The following is a 14,457-nucleotide window of genomic DNA, read 5'->3' as shown; positions in this document are numbered from 1 at the left end:
TAGGATATAATAAATAATATCAAGCAGAAGCTACAGAAGCACCACCCCATGGCCACACAGACACTGCATACTTTGGCACAACACAAAACAATAGGATCAATTTTTCGCACATTATGTTCCTCCAAACCTTTTTGATTGCATTAGAGCAACAGAAAGAAGTAGGAAGAAGAAAAATGACAACATACGGGTGAGCTGACACAAATAAAGTTTCATCGGACAAAACCTACACGCTATACATGAGTTGGTCGAGCCTAGAATGTTTGCAAATAATAATAGTTAAATGTGAAATAGAAGAAGTCAAGCAGGGTAGGTGGTGCAATGCAGCATCACACTGGTAACGACAGATAGGGCATGGCTAGTTAATTCTGTACACATCATCATCAGCGGGCATCGTCGTCATCATGGGCTCACTCATAATAAAAGACAACGATGGGAAAAAACCTGGAGCAACGGAAAATAATACAATAGGCGGTTGTTTGGTGGCATCAGTCAAGGAATAGGAACGAGAAGAAAAGCAGACAGAAAGGAGAAAGAGGCTAGGAAGTTTGGCAGTTTCATGGATTTATGGGAACTCGCACCTGTACAGTGCGACTGCCAACGTGCCAAGCAACAAAGAGAATATAAAAGAGGACCGGGGAGCTAAAGATAGCCTAGAGATGGGTATTTTTGCTTCTGCTTTTCAAAATGCTCAAATATGCAGACTTGTTTTAGTTTGCGGTGAACAGTGCCAGGAAAATCGGCCACCGGTGCGCACAAAACAAAGACGGCACTACATTAGTTTTCAGCCCCCTCCTCCCGACGGCAGCCATCAAACTCGCGCTTGTAAAAAACAGGCTGCGCAGCAGGCACTGACTAGCAGTGACAAACTACGAGGGCTAAAGGGCTCATGACTTCGCCGCAAGCACATCGAGTTCACCGTAGAGTAGAGAGAAGGCAGGCCGAAGCTCTGGCTTGATGTCCCAGCAACGTTTCATGATAGAGTAAATTTCTGGCGGACAGTTATCCGGCGACTCCATACGATAGCCGGACTCGACATGCTGAGTCACTTCCGCAAGCGGCTGCACAGGGAAGGAACATGAGTACACAGCAAGTCATTATCCAGGGGAGGTGCATAGCACGATCCACACTAGTACACTTCCTGGCACAGTGCGAACACAACACGGTAAGAACATTCTCATGCCACTGGTGCAGCAAAGAGGGCAAACCTGGTCAGAACACAAATACCACGTAAGTAAAACCAAGAGTACGGTGCAAGGAGCATTCCATCATGAACATGATGTCAACTTGAAAATCTACTGGGACAGTAGGGTATGCCGGAGTTGCACACTTAGGCCAGTCAGGGGATGGGGTTACACCCTCTTGGTGAAACATTGCATGTTTCTATTCACATGACTCAACTGTGTCCAGTCCAACAAATACAAGTAATCCACCAGTTTCTTACATGCTGCTTTCAAAGGCTGTGATAGCAAAAGAGAAAACGGAACATAGTACAGGGCAACACAGACGCACACAAGAATGTAAGGTGCACACCGGACGAAACTCACCACTCTCGGATAAGGAACACGGCCGAATGAGTAAAGTTCCCAGAGCATAATGCCGTAACTCCAAACGTCCGATTTAGTCGAGAATTTCTGTACAACAAAAAAATAAGCCAAGGCAAAAATATCAGTCAGAGATTGCACCGGTCCCACCCAGACTGACACCACTTAGCTTTGTTTCAATTTTTTACGTGACCGGTGCCGCTTGTTTTGATATGTTGAGGTAGCTCAAACCACGCTGGCTACGAAAAACTTTACAGAAGAGCTGTTTTCTCTGTTCAAAGTTGTTGTCTAGCAAACGTGGAACCCAGAAATGAGGGGGATACTTATGGCTAGTTGAAAATATGAAAAGCGGAATTTTCCAAACTCCGAGGCAACATACGCACAACAAAAATGCAAAAGTACCCCCCCCCCCTAAAATGGCCACCAACACCACCAGTTACTAAACAATCAGCGCATGCGATAACATTGCACGACACTGACCGACGGTACTGGCGTTCTACAACCAATTGGCTATCAGCTGTAGCACATCTTGGATGCGCACTTCAACAGCCTTCCAACTTGGAAGGTTCTAAGTTATATGATAACATAGGAGGGGAAGGTGAGCGCAACCAAGACAAGCACGAGCTTAGTAATTGGTGGTGTTAGTGGACATTATAGCATAACTTGTAGTTCCTTGGTCCTTTTTCTTTCCTATAAAGTTATCCCTGGCTCTCCATCCGAATAAACTTACATTCAATAGCAAAAGCAGCAGCAAAAAAATGGAGCCCAGTTTTCCGTATCAGCATGAACGCCACCACCCTCTAGGATCAAGGCGCAGTTGCAGCTTTTAAGCGGTGGTTGGGATTTTTGGTATTCGACCACTTTGTGGTGGGTCTGATCTATTCACTTCCCAAAAGCAGCAAGCCCATTGGCAAATAAGTTCGCAGCAATTCCCAATGCACGCATGTGTGCACAAGTAAAACACAAGACAGAAAGACAGACAATATGCATGACCCCAACCAAGACAGCCAGCTCAGTAAGAATCCCTGAAAGCACTGCACAACCTGTATGCCAACCACTTGAAGAGCAAGCCGTTGTCCCCGAATACTAATGAGCCAGCAGTACCAGGAACAGTGCAGCTGGGTAAGCAGGAGAAGTATTGCATGTACTCACGCTATGCCGTAGTGCTTCAGGCGAAGTCCACTTGATGGGGAACTTTCCACCTTCAAGGTTGTGAGTTGCTTCACGGGCCAGACCGAAATCAGCAACCTGCCGGCAGGACAACGCAGTAGGAGTAAGCACAAAGCAGAAGAGTAACAATAAGCCAAGCTGAAAAGAAAGCCAGGAACAAGGGAAGTGACAGGGATGAATGAAACATTAACACAAAGGTGTGAAGGCATTCACGCAAAGGTGTGAAGGCGCCACACGCATCATAAATAACGCCCGCATGGCGCACTAAAGGAAAGCGACAGTAGTGTACTTTGAAGGACATTCAATCATTCAGCTGATGCTCAGTAGCAGCTTCCAAACCAACCACAATCATCACACTGTACGCAGGGTGGTGAAAACACACTGTGATGGCAAATGGTGTCGACAGTGACAAGCACCACTCGTGCAGCAACAACACACCAGGGGTGACAGATGACAATGCATAAGTGAACAGTAACAGTCTTAGAAACACTGCGCAACACTGCCAAATGAAAACACATCCTTACCTTCGCCTTTCCTTCAGTTGACACTAGAACATTTCTTGCGGCTAAATCTCTGCACAAGATAAGGTCATATAGGAAGGAGACAGTAGCGTGTAAATGAGATGAGGTTAGCACTAAACAATGCTACAGACACAGTGTCAGCAAGAGTACATAACTCCCAAGAGTGTGCAACTGCCTACACAGCCTCTATACAGTGCCGTGATGACAGAACTTCACATAGCGTGACATAGTTGAAAAGGTTACGCTGGCAAACAGTGCAAAGTGACCACAAGAGAGTTGAACCTAAAGCAGGGTCGCGTACAATCCTGCAGCTATCATGCACAGGGTGCAACTAATGTGTACGGGTTCGTCACGTGATGTGAAGTTCTGCCGCCGCATACTCCATAGCTGAAGTCGCACACTCTTTTGGGTTATGTGCTCTTGGTGTCAGGCAGAGAATAACACATGCACAGCACATGACCATAACATGAACGACTACAGAAGGACTTGGTACTGGCACACACCATCACAAGACAAGATGACCGCGGGAGGACACACACAAATGCAATACAACAAGAGACACATACTGTAAGTAGCGCTGATCCACCCCCCCCCCCCCCCGTGTCCCACCCCCACGCTGTGTCCCTTCCCCGCTGGTCTTGCAGCAGGGGACGGGAATTTAGATCAGGGCCGTCAAGTGCAGCACAATGCACGACTACACAAAGGATCAGATTTGCCGTGCTGCAGCGTGCACATTTCCACCCACAGGCATGCCTGCGAGGGCACGTATTGTGTACAGCAGTGCATTGGCTCAACATCGCATCTTGACTAGGGGTGAAACGAACGAACTCGCAAGATTGATAGTCGAACACAGCAAGTAAGCATAAAGATCGCTTGTGACTAGATCACGAAGGAGCCGCGGAGGTTGGGAGATCGGGCTGATCCACTGCGTCTGCCTTGATGATCACATGAAGCAAGTTGAAGGAGTTGTCGCGTCAGAACAAAGTTTCCTGAAATATTTCTGTGTCCGTTTGAGGTAGATTTGTACTCGTAGTGAAAGGAGTCGAGTCGCTTGTGACATCTGTTCCTGAAAGCAAACGTTCACTCGTTGCAATCATGTCAACACTTTCGAGCCTTTCATCGCGGTCCGGAGTTGGAGCGGAATTTGATAAAGTGGTCAGGGAAGACGAAGTCCTTTTCTCATTCAAAAAGGTTCTATCACGCAACAGAGCGACGACGAGCAATCTTCGTACCCACCTCAAGATGTACCATTCTCCTGCTCTGACGACCTGAGCTAGCGATGAGAAGAAAACTCTCGCCCGGACGATGGTAATGGACTTTGCAGCTAAGCTAGCTGCAAAACATTGTGATTTAGCGCAGGCTGGCGCGATAAAAAATATTTCTGTTCTCGCAGTGTATCATGCGGTCAATAAGCATTCTCACTTTCTCAGTGATTCTGGCCTCTGGTTCTAGAGCTAGCTTACATGTAGATCTACATGCATGATTACAGTGTTTGTTTAGCATCACACCGTCAATACTGAACACTGGACAGCCAAGTACAAAGAACGCCTGTACTGACAGGCTGTATGGTCTTCTATGAAATACATAATGGAGAATGTTAGTGTGAGAGTTCGTTCGTATTCAAAATTCGATGTTCGTTTCACCCCTAATCTTGACATACCGGCATGCGCAGAAGTCACTTCACAGGTAAAAAGCCTACAAGGGGCAGATCAACGGTACTATCAACTCGTAATAAGCAAAGGCAAGCTCCACTCCTTACCTATGTACCAAGTTCTTAGATTCGAGATATGCCATGCCAGATGCGACATCACTGCAACAAGAACATAGAGAACACGAGGCAAATCACAAGAATTATAATATCAAATCATCATATTCGGCTGATTATAACTTATACCAATACCAGAAAGAAGTAAGAATAACAAACATGAGAACACTGGACATTTCCTTCAGCACCCAGAAGACAGAAAGTTTACCATGAACTATTGACGATAACGTGTCCAATTCATACAACTAATTCGCTTGAATCACTGACGGGTTGTTACCGAGAATGTGGCTTGCAATAGAACAGCTGCTCCAAACCAGTCAGGAGCATCTCACACAAGCTCAAACATGCTGCAAAATCCTGCTGTTGCAGTGGGACTATATCAATAATCTGCTGGTCAGAGAAGAGTAAATTTCCAGTCGGGAATAGTACACTTGCAATCAGGCCAACTGAAAGATTAGGGTTGAGACAGCAACTGGAGAGAAAAACTGTAAACATATCCGCCAAAGTTGGACTAAGGCAGGGAAAGCTAGCAAGGAGGTGCCGGCTCACTGCTAATCACTCATAATATGTGATGAGTTAGCACTGTACTTCGGACACAAATACTACACAAGCAATCATACCCCAAAATACTAAACTTACCGCGAGAACTCAGCTTGATCCTTCTTACGAATTAATGAGCGACCCCGTGACCGTAAGTAGTCGACAAGACAACCCTGGTGAGGACAACAGAATCAGAATAAAAGGGAAGTGTAAGCCAACAGCCCACTAGTCACAGGAAAGGTACGAACAACAATTTACAAAGAGAATAGATGTGCACACATGCTGTAGACAGCATACAAGAAGGAGATAGAGAGTGGGAGGGAGAGGGAGAGAGAGAGAGAGATACAGAGACGGATGCAGTCCGAACTATAAAAGAAGGAAAGAAAAGAAGAAGCTGCAATTGAATGACAACGTTCACAGATGTGAACGGACACAATAGTGTACAAAACACAAGTGGGTACCACATACCTTCGCCAGGAATTCTGTAACAATATAGATAGGTTGTCCCGGACCGCCGTCCAGGGAAACACCAAGAAGCTGGACGAGATGGGGATGCCTTAGCGCTGTCATTACTGATGCTTCCGCCAAGAATGCTTGTACCGCCTGTTCGTCCTTTAATGTTTTGATAGCGACTTTCATGCCTCTGTAGTCACCATTGAATACCTCTGCAGCATGCCAAAGGTAACAGCACATTCACAATGAGCAGAAACTGGGAACAACATTACCAGAGCCAGCACTGGCAAACAATCGGTCAAACCAATCGGCAAGTACTGAAAAGGAACAGTGCGGGTAAACACGCGAAGCAGATCACAGTCAGAAAACACAAGTCAGGGGAAAAACTCAAATTGAGTGATGATGATTCCAAACGAACACCGTACCTCCAAATTCACCACCACCTAGTCGCTGACCGAAAACGAGATCTTTCCGTGCAATCGCCCATCCGGCTACACACACATACACACAAAGAGAAAAGGAGGAACAAGGATACATGATGCAACTGGATAAGTACATGCCGAGCACATCTAGTGAGGGGTAAACAGCAGATAGGTGACAGTCACGATGGTTCAAAGCTGGGTGTGTACCAGCAGCACCCAGCACTGATCACGTATTTACTTTAGCAAAGGTAGGCCAGGACATGATTACAGGAATAGGGTGCAGACCTGCAATGTGTCATACTATTGTAGAGTGTGCTTCTCTCCAGATCCAAGTCTCACACTCATACAATCTGCTTTCTAGGGAAATCTAAACAAAGCAACGCCACTAGTAATGTGAAAATCCAGTGGGAAACCGTAATGCCGTGTATTCAAGCCGGGCTTATTCCTGTAGAAGCCGATTACAAGGCTAGGCTTCTATTCAAACCGGGTATTTCCATATATTTCGACACTAAAACCAGGCTTATGTGCCACCAGTGCATGTGACAACCCGGCTTGAATTCAAAACACTACGGCTATCACTGGGCTAGAGCCTGCTCACCTTTTCTGAACTCGGATCTGTCGATATCGTAGTCGAGCTGGCCTTGTTTGTCCAGCGCTTTCCGAAGTCGTGTACACAGACCATCAGCATCTGCTTGATAATGCTGCGGGAAATAGGAATAGGATTGAGAGACAAAAAAGAAAGACCTCAAGTACTGCCCATCACAGTCTGAAAGCTGCTGATAATGCTAGAATATTCAAACTACTACCGTAGCAAAATAAACAGCTACTGACAAAAAACACAGGAGACGGAGGGCTGTTTTAGCTGTAATTTCAAGTTTCACACACTGAGTGGTCATCAGACAGCACTCTTTTGAGCTGCCCAACCAGACCTCGATTATAAACAGCTACTAAAAGAGCTAATGCTGATGAAAACATAGGCAAAATCCAAACACAACATGCTGAACCAACACCTATGCCAACAGGAAGCCAAAAGCAGTACAGTCATGTATGTACCTCTACGAGCTTTGTTAGATTCTCAAAATATTCTTCTTGGTCGACTGTCAGTAAGTTGTTTTGCCGAAATACGCGATAGTGCTCAACAAAACCTTCGAAGCTGGAATAAAAGAGAGACAATTGGCATACCAGCAACAAGTCAGCAGAGAAAGGAAGCTTTTAACTAAAATACCAATACAATACAAAGGCAACTTGACAACTGTTTGAGGACATACGCAGTGAGTTGACAGGATCAACATTCACGAATGAACCAGAGAATGCAGCACCAGAAACAGTAACAGTTCAAGCACTCACCAAACACAAAGTGTGAAATCTCCTGGATAGTTGACGCTTTCTCGGATGAGATAGAGGCCATCTTTTCTGGGATGAAGCAACCGTTCTGCTTCCTCGCGAGAAATCTTACCATGGTACCAACTAATTAATGGGAGGCAAAGAAAGAAAACGATAGACATTAGTCATTAAAGTTCCACAAGCACCGCTTTCGGAAAGTGCCCATTTGATGATATACAACATGTATGTAAAGGCTCTAAAGCATTCCAGGAATTATCGTTGAGGTGTAGGCCAAAGTGAAAGAAGATCATGTGCCCAGCATATGCTATATCACACAGTTATTTGCAAGAGATAAATGCACTACTTTGATGCTCGTGTGCACATCGGGAAGAAGCTCAACAGCCGGCGACTAACAAGGGCTCACAACACGCATAAGTTAACCGCAAGAGTGAAACTCCTGCAATCCTGCCTTGCGTAGCACGCATGGAAGTACCACACAGCACTGCGCAGTAGCAATCGGGCATAAGGGTATAAATCAATCTCACAAAAACAGGCCAAAATTGAGCACAAGCCGCAACAGGAACTTGTGTCCTACTCTCATTCACAGGCATTCTACACTCTGTAAAGGATGCTTTGCGGACAGAGGTGCTGTCAGAACGTCAAGGATGCAAACAAACTGAAGTGTCAAAGGAGCGCCAGTCCGTGTTCAATCACACAACCACCGCAGCTCTAAAGGCAACACAGGTACCCAGGCTTGAAAAAGGAATGATACAGGGTGTGTGGAAAACACCTGGTATTTATCACCACAGCTGGCCCCCAAAAGGGAAACGCCAACTTCCAGGGGTGCAAACATAGTACTTGTACGGGCATAGACAACCAGCACAGTCCGTGTCGAAGATATCAAACACATACAATCCTACGCTGGCGAAACCTAACAAGGTCCAAACAGCTAGCTATCCGGAGATAGAGTGCAGCACTACTCACCCACAGCGACACAATTCCGCCACATGACCATCGAAAAATCCCAAACAAGCGGAACATTGCGCCACAAACAATGCACTTGAAGCAGCCAAAGCACAGGAGAAACTTACGGCATGGCATGGAGCTTTACCGCCGACCGTTGCTGGACATATGTGGAGGGGATCATACCTTCTTTGTTGTCTTGCCGTTTGGCTTTGTACCAATTCGGGTCCTATGAGGACATCAGGACATACACAAGGGCACAAGTACAGGCTTTGGCACAGGACCAAATTCAATTGATACATAGCGATACTAAACCTAAGCCATGGCTGGCAGTGGAATGCTGCTCAGTGCATATGCGCAACCACAATTAAGCCAGCAATGTTACTATTCATGCCATAAAGCACGTTCGCAACGACAGCAAAACACTCATATCTTCGCAAATGCCGAATGTACTGTATTTCGGATGAATCGTGTTTCTGTCGCCACTATAGGTAACATAGGGTAGGTGCAAAGATGAATTCAGTACAAAGAAAACAAAACAGGGGCCTGACGAGGGCTGTGCATGGGCATGGCTGAAACCACCACGCAGATCACCCATTGCGTATGCATCATACCCGTACTGAATGCGCAATAGCCCAAAGGCGTGTGCAGCTCAGCTTAGTATAATTATTCCTAACAGAAGAGGAAACGGCATAGTTTCATACACATCCATATTGGATCCATATTTGCACTAGGGGATACTAGTAATCACTAGTGATTCGCTATCACCCCGGTCCTCAATCCGTAGAAAATGGGTCATTGATAACGAAAACCTGATGATTCTTCACCCCCATGCCGGCACAGCCTCGGGCAGAGTGACAGGCATGCAGCAACACTATGTGTGCCAAAGCTGAATGAAAATTGACGGGCCACACCTGAAGAAAGTTCAGATTTTCATTGGCTGGCACCACACCAAAGTGTGTCCGCACCGGGACAATCATCCCACGGCAGAGTAGTTTGCTTGTTTGGGTCGGAGTGATTCCCTTTTGCTGCATCTCGTACTGGCTCACATAAGCATTTACCGTATCACCAAAGGTTATTGATTTTTTGTTGTCCGCATGGCGGTGACGGGTTGACATTGCTGCTTGTTGTACACATGGTGAAAAAGTACGCAAATTCCCCGTTATCACCTTTGAGATGTGGTGATTTGGTAGAGCATGATTAGTTATCCTTGACACATAACGACCTAAACAAAATAACTTGCTATGAGAGTGGTTTTATGCAACAAAGATGCGCAGTTGCACATTCTGGTTCATGTACTCTTCAAGGATTTGCAAACAAAAAAAGGCGGTGCAGCCCAGGAGTTGTTATATTTACGGCGTTCTTCACTCTGGCAGCGTGATTGCAGTACGGCACAATACAATGCTGAACAACAGATGATAGCTCACCTTGGAGGCAGCCACGATGGTGAGTATGTCTCCTTTTCGGAACGGCAAATCCTGCGAATAGAACACCAAACCCCACAAATGCATTTGCCCATTAATATTTTTTCACTCATCGAGGTAATGATCATGAGCCACTCCCCATTTCATACATGCACTGCTGAGTGTCCAGGCAACCAGAAGACACCGCGACATTTTACTTGACAGCAATAAACAGAAATGGCTAAATGAGGCACTCTGCATGAATTGCAAGACAAAAATAACTTGGAGGAATGAGTTTGTTGTAATGCTAATTGACGTGGTGTTTTGATGAACTTACATCCCTGCTGGTGCCATCAAAGTTGAAGCGACCGACAACCTCTGTCCCGGGAGACCACTGGGAGCAAAGAAACAAATAAATAAAAACAAATAAAGACAAAAACCCGAACAACATTTGCCAGGTCTTACGCCAAGCAACCCAACCCGATTATAGTGGCAACAACACTAGCCTGCTCTTCGGCAGCCCACACCTATCGCCTGCGTGACCTACCTTCTCCTTTCGGGAAGGTTCACCGCCTTCAGACATTATTCCTGTCCTGACGGCCACGGATCTGGAATAAGCGGAATACGAGCATACGACACGTTCACGTCGTGCTTCAAGTCGTCCAAATACCGCTACTAGAGAGCTCTGGTTTCGTCAACTGAAAGTCTAAAGCCTACACAGGCCAGATTCCTCAAGACGATCCTATCCGCCAACTGCTCGTATAGCTAAACTCCCTTACCAACGCCTCCCAACCTCCGTAGAGGCAACAGCTCATCCAACTGCTTCAGATCAGCAGAAAAAGGTGAAGGAAATCACCAAGCTCAGCTAGGCGGGCTACAGCAACAGCCCTGGAATGAACTTATGTGGGCAACTGCCCCACAGAGGAGGACTGAACAGTTTACTTGGTGGCGACCAGGATGACTACAAGGATGGCCACCAATGAAGGCAGCATCCATTACCAACACCAAGAGTACATTCTTCTCACGTCCACTACGATGATGCCAGCATCGACAACAGTCACCAGCAACTTTTCCCCCTCCACGCATGCGCAAATTTACAAAAAATGGGGCAGAAGTGGTGTTTCGTGTGAAGTTACTTGATCCGCACAGGTATATGAAATAGTTTTAGGTGTAAACACGGATTTAGACAGGATGGAACGTAGGTTACAGAACTATTTTGCATGGGAAACCTGCTGAGACCAAAATCGATACTTATTCATTTCTTCTGTTCGGAAGCGGTGCATTTGGTGGCGCGTTTGGCGACCCTGGACCTGTCTTGCATTGTTGCAACCAGGGAGTAGTATTGTACTACTCCCTGGTTCAAGTGGTTGCAACAAAGCTGATTCAGAGTTGGAATACGGTAGAACTTTTTTGTCTTTGAGGACAGAAAGGTCTCTTTCTTTTCAGTTTGCCAAGGAAAGCTAAATCCCTTCGAGAAGGAATCCTTAGACGAAGAGATAGATCAGAAGCAAAGATCCAGGTCGTGAGCTCTGTGATGTGAGTCAACTAACTTTATTGGAAAGTCAACTTGTACGATATGTCAAGACAATAGTACTTCTTTCTAGAGTACCGGCAATCGACTGTAGTACTTCGCTTCAGCTGCATGAGTTCAGGTAAACCGTGTTCCCGTAGCTGGGCAATTCTCTATGTCCGATAGCACTCATGATCATGATTATATCGATTACTCGTTGCTTCTTTTCGGCAGTTTAGGAGATCTTCAAGCAATCGTTCTTTGATGTATCTGGTCACTTGCGTTGGCTTTGGCTTGTTCCAATCCGTCATGACTCATGAGTACAATAGTATATCCAGTAACGAAGCGTAACCCTGTTGGTGTTACCAAGAGTATTATAACCCCCGTTACTGAAGGAGTTTTGTGTGAGAATAAGTGGCAAACAAAATCATGCGACTAGTTCACCAGCAAGTGCCGTGCCAGTACAATGACACTAGTACAAGCAGGGGCGGGCCACAAGCCAAGCCAATTCTAAAATTTGTTTTGTGCTGAAATCTGGGTGCGGTCCCTCAAGAACTACAGTACTACTAGCATACTATGCCTGTACTGTAGTGTACTACTATTACTTAGTAACTGAGTTGTAGCAAGAGTACATAACCCCCCATGTACTCTTGGTTGTAGGCGATGTAGTAGGAACATTATTACATGGAGCTACTGTAGAGATTGCCTACACCATTGCGATTTGTCAGTTACTAAGTAATAGTACATGGCTGTGTTTCAATCATGTAGCTGTATCAATAATGATTACATGTACCGCGTACGAGGTTGTATTGGCCCCTGCATTGATCTGCTGGATGCTATGGTACTATGTGGCCAACGCACTGTGTGTGCCAGTAACTGGTGTTATCAAGAGTACATATCTCCCCAGCGTGTGCAACATGTTAACATCTGATCCAACTCTGCATAGGGTCTTGGTCGAGCATAATCGGATCTTCTGATGTCATGCGTACACTCCACACCAGTGCAAGGCCGGTCTCGAGGCAGTGCACCGTTGTTTTTGATCCAAGAGTACCCGCGACTCCCCGGGTTCCCCTCAGATATGTGCGGTATTATGACGCAAAGATCCGATTACGCTCGACCAAGACCCTATGCAGAGCTGGATCAGGCATTGCACACTCTGGGGGGTTATGTACTCTTGGTGTTATTCGTCGCCCCTAGTCTGAGGGGTTTGAGTGTAAAGCGTGATTCACAGATGCTTTTTTTTCTTTCTTTCCGATGGGCGATGCTACGCCAAAGTGCAATGCAGACTCGGGACATTCACAGAATAAGTCAGCGATACGACCTCACCTTGCTGATGTGCCGCAAAGCGCAATGCGGGTGAACAACGCCATGACATTAGTGTAGCTAGGTACAATTTGTTATGGAGCTGCTAAACCTAGCTTGAAACTGTCGCTGCATAGAAGGTACAAGTTGCATATCCCATTGCAAAAGTTAAGTCGTGCTCAACTTCTGCGATCAGCCATTTGTGTGAGTTGCGCGATAGGTGCGATTTGAGGATTTCCCGTTTTCGCAGCCGTGGCATTGCCCTGATTATGTGAATCTAGTGTTCGAATGTGTAAAGATAGCACACACGATTACGACTCAGTTTATGAACTCCTCAGCGTTGCTTGCACGCACTGTAATCTGGGTCATGATTTGTTCCCGGAGTCAGGTCACCTACTGCACGGACGCAGCAGTGCTTGGGTGGAAACAGCACTTGCATTGTGGCCTGCGCACAGCTGCAGCCTGCACTGCTGCTACCTGTACTGTAGTGACTGGCTGGCTGCAGTTGCACTGTATGGCACGGCGCTATGTGCTGTGGCTGCCGCCTGGAAAATCTTGCAAGCATGCCTGCTAGAACAAGTGTCCAACAGCTACTACTGTAGTATGCGCCTTTCCAGGCAGATTCGGGCCGCGATGCCGCAAGGAAATGCATTGCTGCGTTTGTGCAGATCTGGACACGGCTGTCTAGCGGGCACCTTTCTGACCCATCCAGAGTCGCACAAACATTAGCTTTCCAGCAAAAACGACCACCAAAATTGGCATAAAAAATATTCACTTGTACTTGCATGCAGTACGTGTGTACATGTGCATCTAGGTTCAGGAATCACGGTCAGGGAGTTGTCAAATACCATAATATGTATGTATTTGACAACTCCCTGGTCGCCTGCAATTCCTAGTTACGGGCAGTCCCAACGTGACCGGATTTAATAGGGGGGGGGGGGGGGGGGGGTTACTGTAGTGCAAGCACCGCAGCACTGTTGCTCACATGACGACCGTGTTTTGCCCTCGTACAGCTCGTGCCGTGTCTGTATGCCGTCTCCTGCACAAACCCCCATCAGTGTGCAACTGTCTGTCCACCACACCAGGGTTCTAGCCAAAGAGGGGTAGGGGGAACAGCGCCCCCCCCCCCCCCCTACTCGGTTTGCGCGCCCCCTGTTAAAAATTGCCGTCCCCTACTCATTTTCTGATTTTCGTGTTTTTCATGCATAGATGGTTCATAAAGGCACATTTGTCTGGGGTGAAGTCAGGGATTTGCCCCATACGTTGCATTTGGCGTGGCAAGACAATATTGGAAAGTGGAAAAATGGGATATAGGGTAACTGTTTCCCATGCCCCCCCCCCCCCCCCCCCCTCTACTATTTTGACCTGGCTAGAACCCTGCATACTGCATGTGTACTGGCTATGGACAGCAGAAGTGTGGCTGTACATGTGGTCTGCAGGTGAAAGTATTGCTTTCCTACGCCCATGGGTGAAAACTCTGTGGCCTTTGTTGCTGTACTAACATGTAACGTGTCTCAGTTGCATGGCAAGTACGCACCATGCAC

General features: G+C 46.5%; 1 protein-coding gene across 1 annotated transcript; it reads right to left on the bottom strand.

The window, feature by feature from the left end:
- Positions 1-96: 96 nt before the first annotated feature.
- On the bottom strand, positions 97-11,153 carry LOC135819204 (tyrosine-protein kinase CSK-like). Its single transcript, XM_065332368.1, has 16 exons — positions 10,881-11,153; positions 10,649-10,709; positions 10,439-10,495; positions 10,126-10,176; positions 8,827-8,927; positions 7,760-7,879; positions 7,466-7,565; positions 7,011-7,113; positions 6,416-6,481; positions 6,006-6,202; positions 5,637-5,710; positions 4,992-5,042; positions 3,236-3,284; positions 2,694-2,789; positions 1,545-1,631; positions 97-1,058 (listed from the first exon to the last, which is right to left on the bottom strand). Exons 2-16 carry the CDS (start codon positions 10,682-10,684, stop codon positions 885-887), a joined length of 1,362 nt encoding a protein of 453 aa, XP_065188440.1. The 5' UTR covers positions 10,685-10,709; positions 10,881-11,153; the 3' UTR covers positions 97-884.
- Between the last annotated feature and the right edge of the window lie 3,304 nt (positions 11,154-14,457).

The sequence above is a fragment of the Sycon ciliatum genome, chromosome 6 (genome assembly GCF_964019385.1).
Source record: "Sycon ciliatum chromosome 6, ocSycCili1.1, whole genome shotgun sequence".
Classification (NCBI taxonomy): domain Eukaryota; kingdom Metazoa; phylum Porifera; class Calcarea; order Leucosolenida; family Sycettidae; genus Sycon; species Sycon ciliatum.
This window is presented reverse-complemented; position numbering and strand designations above follow the sequence as displayed.